This window comes from Solanum verrucosum, unplaced genomic scaffold (assembly GCF_900185275.1).
Source record: "Solanum verrucosum unplaced genomic scaffold, falcon-dt-bn FXZP01000110.1, whole genome shotgun sequence".
Lineage (NCBI taxonomy): Eukaryota > Viridiplantae > Streptophyta > Magnoliopsida > Solanales > Solanaceae > Solanum > Solanum verrucosum.
Genome location: NW_026020370.1, coordinates 1,473,919 through 1,485,168, shown reverse-complemented (window position 1 = coordinate 1,485,168; position 11,250 = coordinate 1,473,919). Strand labels below are relative to the sequence as shown.

The following is an 11,250-nucleotide window of genomic DNA, read 5'->3' as shown; positions in this document are numbered from 1 at the left end:
TAGATGTGTATAAAGTATATATTTAGAAAAAAGTTGAACAAGTAGACATTTGCGCTCTACATGACATAATGCGCACAAGATGCCACATAGAACATGAATTGTCATGTATGACGTGTATGTCTACTTATTCAATTCTATAAAAATTTAAGTATTTACAGTTGTACACTCAAAATTGAAAAGTATATATATCAAATGAGATTAAATCAAAAACACATTTATTATTTTATACATGTAAACAATAGTTGCAACTAGAATATTATTTAGTATATATACTGAAAAGTCGTAATTCATTTCAAAATAATATGATTAGCAATATGAAAATATGGTGTTTATATTCCGTTTTTATGGTAGAGAGTGGGAGTGGGAGAAGGAAATAGGAATATAGTAATAATATAATAATTGAATTGCCACCTCCCCATTTGGTCCCTACTCCAAACGCGTTTATGTCCTTAAAAAACTCCCAGTCTGTCATTGTATCAGAAATGGCAAATTGAGATTTCAACGTTCTCTTAAAGGGTATTACCGTCATTATACTTGCCGTAGTTGGGGGACCCAGTTATTTCTACTCCATTTTCATAATCTAGATTACCCCAACTAATTAGTAGAGTTTTTAATATCAAGCTCACAAGCACCTACCATCTTCCTTCAATTTCACTTCTTCATTTTTCTCTCTCTCTAAAACTCAAACCCTGTTCTGTCTCTTCTTTCATCTTCAGCTCACTGCTGCATTCAATTTACTTCTTTTGGTGTTTGTCAACTCAGCAATGGCCTGAAGTTTGCTGCTTTTGGATCTCTCTGTCAATTCATCATCTTTAAGGTATTTTTTTTTTGTCTTCCTCTACTTGTTTATGCTTTTTCTTGGCTACCAAGATTTTGTTGTATGTACATATTCATGCTTGTTTTAGCTGGATCTTGATACTCTTGTTTCTTTATTTTGGACTGAGTGCTTTCAGCCTTTCATCATTTAGTTCTGAAGTTCCTTTTTTATGCTACTTGTTGATGCTTCTACTGGGTTTTCTTTATTTTGGACAGATTGCCTTTTATTTAGCTCTTAAAACTTTTATCTGTCTACTTTATGTCATCCCCTGCATCTTATACTGCATCGTGATGCTGGGTTTTTATTTATTTTGGACTTAGTGTTTTTTGGTCTTCTAGATTCATTTGAAAAAAATATTTGAGGTTCCGGATTTCGGTCAATTTTGAGATTGTCTTGTCTGTGCGGTCAAAATTGAGGGGAGGTCAACAGATGGAAACTGATTTTTCTTTTTGCAATTCTGTTTTTTTTTTCTTTTGTTCCAGTGATTTCTGCGGACAACTATAGGCTTGTGCAGCATCAATGGCAGATGACAGTAAATTCTGTTTTTTCTTGGTTTCGACATTTTTGTTGTTGGCTGTTGTGGTTAATGTGGCATTGGCTGCCAATTATGTGCCCGGTGATGATATTCTGTTGAACTGTGGAGGTCCTAACAATCTCCCAGATGCTGATGGTCGGAAATGGGGCACAGATATTGGGTCAAAATATATGTTGAGTAGTAAGTCATCAATCTCTGATGCTGATGATCAAAAGCCCTCTGTCCCTCAAGTTCCTTTTATGTCTGCCCGTGTTTTCCAGTCTGAGTTCACCTATAGTTTCCCTGTAGCATCTGGTCGTAAGTTTGTCCGTCTGTATTTCTATCCCTCGTCTTACAACAAGCTAAATGCTACTAATGCCATCTTCAATGTGGCCTCCGGACAATATACCTTACTTAGAAATTTCAGTGCAGCACAAACTGCTGAAGCTCTCAACTATGATTACTTGACCAAGGAATTCTCAATAAATGTGCCATCTGAAACTTTGAACATCACTTTCACACCCTCTCCAAATACTTCAAACTCCTTTGCGTTTGTCAATGGGATTGAGATTATTTCACATCCTGATATCTATAATACAGAAGATGGAACTACCTTCATTGTGGGTCAGAAATCTCCTTTCATCATTGACAATTCTACTGCCTTGGAAAATGTTTATCGCCTTAATGTGGGAGGCAATGTAATCTCACCATCAGGTGATACTGGTATGTTTAGGTCATGGGGTGATGACTCAAATTATATTTTTGGAGCAGCCACCGGAGTTACCAATACTGCCGATGATGAGAATGTCACAATAAGCTATGGTAATGGGCAGCCTACCTACATTGCCCCGCTTGATGTCTATAAGACAGCTAGGTCAATGGGTCCAACTTTTCAAATTAACCAGCAATTCAATTTGAGTTGGGTTTTCTCAGTTGATTCAGGGTTCTCTTATCTTGTTAGGCTCCATTTCTGTGAAATCACTAAAAATATCACAAAAGTCAACCAGAGGGTGTTTGTCATTTACATGAATAACCAGACTGCAGAACCTGCAGCGGATGTCATTGCTTGGGCTGATGGCAATGGAGTTCCTTTTCACAAGGATTATGTGGTCTCTGTTCCTCGTGGGGCTTCACAGCAGGATCTTTGGCTTGCCCTCCATCCAAACGTTGCTTCAAAATCCAATTGGTATGATGCAATTTTGAATGGAATAGAGATTTTCAAAGTGAGTGACAACAATAATAACCTTGCTGGGCCTAATCCAGTTCCAGTTGCAGAACCAGATCATATTGACCCTCTGCCGTCCAAAACAAGTGAATCAAAAAATAATAAATCAGCTATTGGTGGAGGCGTTGGAGGCGGAATTGCTGCTGTAGTTCTTATTGGTTTAGTTGTATGCCTTGTCATGCGCCGCCGGAAACGTGGGAAGGTCCAAAGTCCAAGTGATGGACCATCAGGCTGGCTCCCTCTTTCTTTGTATGGAAATTCACATACTTCTGGTTCCGCTAAGACGAACACTACTGGCAGTTATGCTTCGTCCCTCCCATCAAACCTTTGTCGTCACTTTTCATTTGCTGAGATCAAGGCAGCCACCAATAACTTTGATGAAGCACTGCTTCTTGGGGTGGGTGGTTTTGGCAAAGTATACCAGGGAGAAATTGATGGTGGCACAAAAGTTGCTATCAAACGTGGGAATCCTCTCTCCGAGCAAGGTGTTCATGAATTCCAAACTGAAATTGAAATGCTCTCAAAACTTCGCCATCGCCATCTTGTTTCTTTGATTGGTTATTGTGAAGAGAACTGTGAAATGATCCTAGTATATGACTACATGGCTCATGGTACCCTTCGTGAGCATCTCTATAAGACCCAGAAGCCTCCTTTACCTTGGAAGCAGAGGCTTGAGATTTGTATTGGTGCTGCTCGTGGGTTGCACTATCTTCATACTGGTGCCAAGCATACTATTATCCACCGTGATGTGAAGACCACTAATATCCTCTTGGATGAAAAGTGGGTGGCAAAGGTTTCTGATTTTGGGTTGTCTAAAACAGGCCCTACATTGGATCACACCCATGTCAGTACCGTGGTGAAGGGCAGTTTTGGATATCTGGATCCAGAATACTTCAGAAGGCAGCAACTGACAGACAAATCTGATGTGTACTCATTTGGTGTAGTGCTGTTTGAGATTTTGTGTGCTCGGCCAGCTCTGAACCCAACTCTTCCAAAGGAGCAAGTAAGCTTGGCAGAGTGGGCTTTCCATTGCTACAAGAAGGGGACTTTTGACCAGATAATCGACCCATATCTGAAAGGGAAGCTTGCACCAGAGTGCTTGAAGAAATTTACAGAAACAGCAGTGAAGTGTGTGTCTGATGTTGGTGTAGACAGGCCGTCGATGGGAGATGTGCTGTGGAACCTTGAATTTGCTCTGCAACTTCAGGAGAGTGCAGAGGAGTGTGGGAAGGGTTTTGGGAAAATGGACATTGAAGAAGGGTTTGATGATGTTACATGCAAAGGAAAGAAGGATTTAAATGAATCCCCAGGTTATGATGCAAGCATGACTGATTCAAGAAGCAGCGGAATATCTATGAGCATTGGCGGCCGCAGCCTTGCCAGCGAAGACTCAGATGGGCTAACACCTAGTGCTGTTTTCTCTCAAATCATGAATCCAAAAGGACGTTAAAATCTCATGTCTTGAAAGCAGCAAATACACGCCTTAACTTTCCATTTTTCCTTTTCCTACCTCGTACTGCCTGCCTTATTCTTTTACTCACTATTTATTTTGTAATTCATATGTTTTGTTTAAGCTCGTTGTATCTACCAATACTCAAAAGTGTGAAATTATCTTCTGTTGTACTATTAACTGATCATAAAGAGGTTGTTCACTATGGCAGTCTGATCTCTTGCTAGTAATCAATCGTTCTGTATATTATTATATGTTCCTGTCTGGTCTAAAGATGAAATGAAGAGATGTTAGTCCCAAAGAAAGTAGAGGTTCAAATGCAACAAGGCAAGGTATAGACGTATAGTAGTGTTGTTATATGACATTTTGCTGCAAGGAAATTCCTACTAATAAGAATTGTCTTCTCCGTTGCCATTCCAATTTATTGTGTCTGGTGGAATAGTTGAGGTGCGCGCGTAGATTGATTTAGACATTTCAATTATCAAAAAATGATCGTTGACTTTGGTTGGAGTTTAACCCCATTTTCTTATCAATTACTACATGTTTTCGCGTTAACTTTATGATTTATTTAATTATTCATCTGTCATTTTGATTAATGCCAGTTGTACTTGTATAAACGTTTGAAGTGGGCGGTGAGTGTGTAAACCAATTTGAAAAGGATGGATAAGTTGAGTGGCATACATGATGGAGAGGCATTCATGTCTTTCAAGTAATTATAATCACAAAAAATGGATAAAATATACTTGCACAAATTGTCTTTTGCTGATTTATTTTAATTGAAAAAATGACGTGCTTCCCATGTTGTTGACAAATTAAGGTCTGACCACTTCCATTGGATTTTAATAAAATATATTTTATCGTTCAATCAACTGATTAGTTGAGAAATAGCTTACATGATTCTTATATGCCAATTCAATTTATTTAGGTGGCCATAATTAAATGGGAAAATTTCATAAAAATATAATCACTTAACTTAAATTGCAAAAATATAGTTTAAAATTTATATTGTAAATGAGTGTATAGATGAGTCTTTTTTTAAAATTTGATGACATATTTAAGCCTTTTTTTTTAAGAAGTGCATAACACATTTTAATTTCAAGCTTTGTGTACCTCATATTTACGTGTATTTGTTCACGTTTGTTCGCTTCAAATATGTAATAATATTTATTTTTTAACATTATTTTGTAGGTAAAGGCGTCACACATGGTTACAAGTAAGTAAAAATAAGGTTTTATAGTTATGCAGCCCTCTTAAACTTTCCCAAAATTTTCATTTGACCCTTGTACTAAATCTTGTTCCAATTAAACATTTAGAATTTGTAATTCCAAATCACGATTCTAAATGAGTGGTTGAATATGTAATTTGGGATTATCATAATTTTAAATTGTTCCAAAAGCATGATTTGAAATTTCAATTTTTTAAAAATATAAAACTAGATTCATAAATTTATATTTTATAAAAAAAAATTGGTTATGAATCTATTAATTAAGAAGAAGGAGAAAGTAGGGAGAAGAGAGAAAACTTCTTATTCCTCTTAGAGGATATTCGGGGATTGTGGTATATTCACAGATTTATTACAATGAAGAAAATTTCTTTATTTATAGGGGAAAACTGATTTGGTCTCCAACTAGGATTCCTTAGTCTTCTCCATAGGATTCCACATAATAAACATTCACCATAATACAAATATGTTTATAGCGTTACGTGTCTCGTTAAAACCTTACTACATAAAATGTCTATTTGATAGATTATGTGCCTCGTTAAAATCTTACTAGATAAAACCAAATGGGGAAAAATTCTAGTGAAGGAAAAAGAGTACAAATATATAATAATACACACTTTAGATGCCTCATTAAAAACCTTACAAGGAAAAATCAATGACACAAAACCTTGTGAGGGAAAAGAGTACATCGCGTATTAACTTCTCCTAAAGGGAACATCAATCCAAACACTTGAATCTTCACATTTCAAGCTTGTGCATCACCTTCTCGAAAATTGAAGTTGGTAGAGACTTGGTGAATAAATTAGTCATATTATTACTTGAACAAATTTGTTGCACGTTGATATCATCACTCTTTTGGAGCACATATGTGTAGAAAAGATTTGGTGAAATGTGCTTCGTTCTATTCCCTTTTATGAATAATCCCTTCAGGATCGAAGAATTCTCCAAGTTCCTCATCAGCTTCTTTAAGGAAATAATTTATTGCCTTTCGAAAACTCTTCGAGAGTTCAATTCAAGTTATTAACTTGTTTAACAATACAAAAGGTTCTTAAATTGATTCAATCCATATGAGGATTTTAAAGAAGTTTTTCAAAAATTTGTATATGCTTCAAGCATTTTGAATTCTTCTGATTTTATATCAATTTTTGTCAAGTGACAACATTCAATATTAAATGTATGACATCTTTTAGTGTCTAGATTGCAAGTCAAATAAGCTTTACGCTTATCAAGATGCATCATTTAAACATTTACACGTTAGCATGTTTTAATAGATCGTAGAATTTAAATCCTCGTAATTTTTATAATATTGCACGCTATTGTATCAAAGATATCGTCGACGCTATATCATTTTATATCGGTTCACAATATGTTATAACATATTGAGATCTCATCACTTCATTACTTTCAAGTACCTACCTCTCTCATGAGGTTTCATGAAGTGTTATGTCGTAGGCTCTTCAAGAACACAGTACCTCCTCATTATGATCATTTTAATCATTTGCTCCTCCCTCTTTTTCAAGAATTATTTTATTTATAACCAATTAGTCTATTATGCTTCAGGCATGTCGTAGGACAGAAAAAGGACATACAATGAGAGCATATTAATGATAAATTTTAAAAAAAGTATCATTTCATGTATGTACTAGGTATATAATCTATTTTTTCTGGTTAACTTCAACTAATACTATTGATATCGGTTTATATACCAATTTCGTACATTAAATAATGATTTCTTTTTTTATAACTCACTGCATGTAATTTTTATCTAATGTCAATTCTGATACCGAATTGACTTCAATTTAGATGATAGATCATTAAAGTGTTTGGAACGTGTATATTATAAAGTGTTCATTTAATGCATGAAATGAATGTATAACCTGATTGCTTCAATTTTCACTAAACATGTTTAAAAACTGAACATCATTTATTAAAATTGTGGTATCTCCTGTATTCAGATTAGCAAACTAGAAATAATAAAAGAAGTATCTGAGTCCACGAAACTCACTGTGTGTCCTTAAGAAATTTAATCCCCTCAAGTACTCAAGGTTGTAGATTAATTCCTCTCAAGATAAAACAGATTAACCATTAAAGAAGTAGTGGTACCTCAAACTTCAATAATTTCAACGAACTCAAAAGGACAGCAATGAGATGACACACATACATGATCGATCGATTCTGTTTTGTAAGAAATGTATGCACAAGAAGGGAAGAATTCGGTTCAGAAAAATGAGAGAAAGTCAGCAAAGGGTAAATGTCGCAACTCTTTGGAAAAAAAAGACAACCTTTCAGAAAGGTCACAACCCTTTGGAAAAGGCACAACCTTTGAAACAGTCAAAACCCTTTAGAAAAGATACAACCTTTCATAAAGGTCACAACCCTTCGACAAAGGCACAACCCTTCAGGAGAGTCACAATCCTTCATTTCCTATTCACACCTCTAAAACCCAACAAATAGAAAGACTATAATTTTTTTTCACATAGTTCGTCAACAATTAACGAAATGGAAGGAGCAAATTAACTTTATACAAACTTACTAATAGATAGAAACTTTTATACACTTTCTAAACACTTGTGAAAAGTGTGATAGTTAACAAACTTGTTGGACGTCAAATTTCATACCTATCTCATACAATAAAATGTTTATACGTACTAAACTAAACTTACTAGTGGATATCAAATTTTATAAATAAAAAGTATAATAATCCAATTTATTGGGACATAATTTCATACCAATATTTTATGTATATAATTTGTGTTCAATTAATATATAAATAAAATTCCAAATTTTAATACGAAACTCATAGCAGTTACTTTTGTGTTACATTTTGTATATAACTGAATTTCAATGGTATAAACTGATTAACTAAGATTATATCATTTCAGTTTTTAGTCGATTGAGTACTTATTTTTAGCTGAACACAATTATTCCAAAAAAGCAACAAAACATTGAAATCTAGTAATAAATTTCTTTGAATCAAGTTTCATCATTACAGTTTCTAGTTTAGTTTTAAATTTATCTTGTATTTGTTATTTTTATTTTATTGGCATTTTAAAAATTATTAATTTAAATTTAAATTGTCAACTAGAAATATGAATCCGACTATTCAAAATTTCAAAAAAAAAATAAAAATAGTTTAAAATCGAATATAATTTACAAAAAGGAGCTTTTGATTATTTGATCGACAATAAGTTTTAAAAACAATTTTTTGAAAATTAAAATTAATCAAATCTTACTTAAGATCAATAATATATCAATAGAAATTGAATTGACTTGGTATATTATCAATTGAAAAGAAATCATTAGGAGAACTAGATTATAAAATAATTATTCATCACTTTGCATTTGAAAAAGTAAAAAAAAACATATATTTTAAATTAAGATCTCATTTAAAATTTAATTTTAGGCCACTAATAATATCGACCCGCCACTGCCTACATCCTGCATTCAGTAAAAGAATTTGCGAAGAAGAAATCTAAAAATAGAATGTAGTCCAAAAATTAAATTGAATAAGTTAGTGTTAGTACCGTATAATCATTAATATTATTCAAATATTCTCATATAATCATTAATTAGCATAAACCATGGAATTTCCTTTCCAAGAGATACCAATCACAGTATAAAAAGTTATTCACTGCCACTGTTGCTTTTCAGTTTACATGTGAGCCCATAGCATCCCATAAATTTTCTTTTCTACATTAGTTTATACTTTATAGAATATCAAAATTGATATTAAAATCAAAGTTAACCAAAGACTTGTCCAATTTTTTTTATTTAAATTTTCACTTGCAACATACATGAAATTACATAAAGGTATAAACCAACAAATATTTCGTCCAAAATTTCAGTATGACGCATATAATTTTATCTCGAAAATGAAAACTCCTCTCAATCTCCCCGTATCACTAGGATTGGAACATGCATGACCTTTTTGAACAATAATATTTTATTTGTTTATTTTTTCAAATCAAAATAGTTCCTTCAATCATTGAAAATGCATCTGTAATCGGTTAACATAAATCTAATAGACAAATCTCTCTAAATACTTACTTGAGATAGTAGAGTCTCGTATTAATAACGTGTTATGCATCTATTTAATAAGTAGAAGGAGAAAGTAGGGAGAAGAGAGAATTAGGGATTGTGGTATATTCACAAAGTTATTACAATGAAGAAATCCCTCCAGCTAGGATTCCTTACTTCTCTCCAAAAGGATTCCACATAATAGACATTCATTATAATACAAATATGTTTATAACGGATTTACCATTTTAAATTTTTATATATAAACAAAAATCATTATCGACCATCATTTTAAATTGTTTGTACGAATTCCATTAAAGAATAGTTTTTTACCCTTTCTTAAAAATTCTCAATCTTTTTCTCATCTCCATAACAAAAATTTAGATAATATTCATCATTAAAAAAAAAAAAAAGAAGCAAGTATCCAAGTAATACTTTTTTAATGAACTAATTTTCCTTCCATCCAAATAATATCCGAGTCATCGATCGGGGTCACAGTTGGGGATCGAGTCCTGAGTCGAGGCTGGGGTCCAGGCCTTGAATCATAGTATTACAAATACTATTTAGTCTTTACTAATTAATCAAACAATAGAAACTAGTAAGCCTTGTGTTTTCCTCATCAACTTGAAACCCAACTGCTACACTTTCTATAAAAAAAATAAAAATAATAGTAATTACTTATTTTTCAAGAAAACAAACATTTTCTTTCTACCCAATTATTCAAGTTAATAACTCAGAAGACCACTCAACTATGCACTCTTCTCTCAGAAAGTCACTCAACTTTCAATTTTAACTCAAAAGTCACTCAATCATATATTTCAACTTTGAATTTTATCTCAAAAGTCACTCAACTATCTACTCTTCTCTTAGAAAGTCACTCAATCTATTTAATTGTTATTTTAATTAAAATTTACTAATACAAATTGTTTATATAAAAAATCAAAATTTTAAAAAAATAAAAAAATACCATTTAAACTATTTAGTGATCCACCCACTTGACCCGACCCATTAAAAATATAATGTGACCCAGTTATCCAATCTTTAGTTGCTGATTCAACTCATGAAAGTAACTGTGGTACTACTTCCGGATGGTTAGAACTAACATCAAGTTTTGGCTCGATCATTAGTGGGACTATGTCTATGTTGATTCCTGAAACATCATTCATGCTGAAGAATCTTTTTTCACCTTGTTGGTATATTTAATTTATACGTGTTCTTGTTGATTTTCTAGTCCGTTTCGTTGCCAACGATCCACGATATCTTGGCAATAAGGCTGACAAAGAAAAAGACAGTTTCAACTAAAATCATTTAAAGAAGAAATAAGTGAACTGCTAAAAGAAGCAAAAGCAATTATCAATGGAGAACTAGAAAAAAATGCACAGGGGAGGAGAAAAAGAGTCAATAAAATGGGTCAATGTTATATTTTTAGCAGGTCTGGTCATTAAATGGATAATTTTTTTTTTTTTTTTAAATTTGGTTTTTAAATAAAAAATTTATATCAGTAAATCTTAATTAAAATATCAATTTAATAGGTTGAGTAACTTTTTGAGATAAAATTCAAAGCTGAGTAACTTTTTGAGAGAAAAGTGCATAATTGAGTGACTTTTGAGTTAAAATTAAATATTGAGTGACTTTCTAAAAGAAGAGTGCATAATTGAGTGACCATCTGAGATATTAACTCCAACTATTCTTACCTTTTGATAAGAACAAATTGTTCTTTCATGCAAATGGTAGTCTGGACCTCTATTTGGATTATTTCAAATCCTAGACTTGGTCTTCACTTCAAAAATACTACTATTATTTTGCCGTTTGCCTCTCTTTTTACTTGTTCATAGTTTCATTTGTTTATTTATATACTATGATATATCATCCACTAAACAAACTTGATGTCAGTATCTCCTACTGTTGCTACAATGTTACAAAACGATAAAGGAAATGTTGTTCGATTGACCATACATGTCTTACTGATGATAGTGATTTAAGAGTTAAAAAAAAAAGTCAAAAT

The 11,250-nt window shown here is 32.8% G+C and overlaps 1 protein-coding gene across 1 annotated transcript; it reads left to right on the top strand.

Moving 5' to 3' along the window:
* The first annotated feature begins 604 nt into the window (after positions 1 to 604).
* LOC125838324 (receptor-like protein kinase FERONIA) lies at positions 605 to 4,182 on the top strand. Its single transcript, XM_049517386.1, has 2 exons — positions 605 to 817; positions 1,300 to 4,182. Exon 2 carries the CDS (start codon positions 1,337 to 1,339, stop codon positions 4,004 to 4,006), a length of 2,670 nt encoding a protein of 889 aa, XP_049373343.1. The 5' UTR covers positions 605 to 817; positions 1,300 to 1,336; the 3' UTR covers positions 4,007 to 4,182.
* Positions 4,183 to 11,250: the final 7,068 nt, after the last annotated feature.

What these genes read in the sequence shown, in the direction of transcription:
- LOC125838324 (XM_049517386.1), top strand. Translation starts at nt 1,337, where the DNA reads ATGGCAGATGACAGTAAATTCTGTTTTTTCTTGGTTTCGACATTTTTG.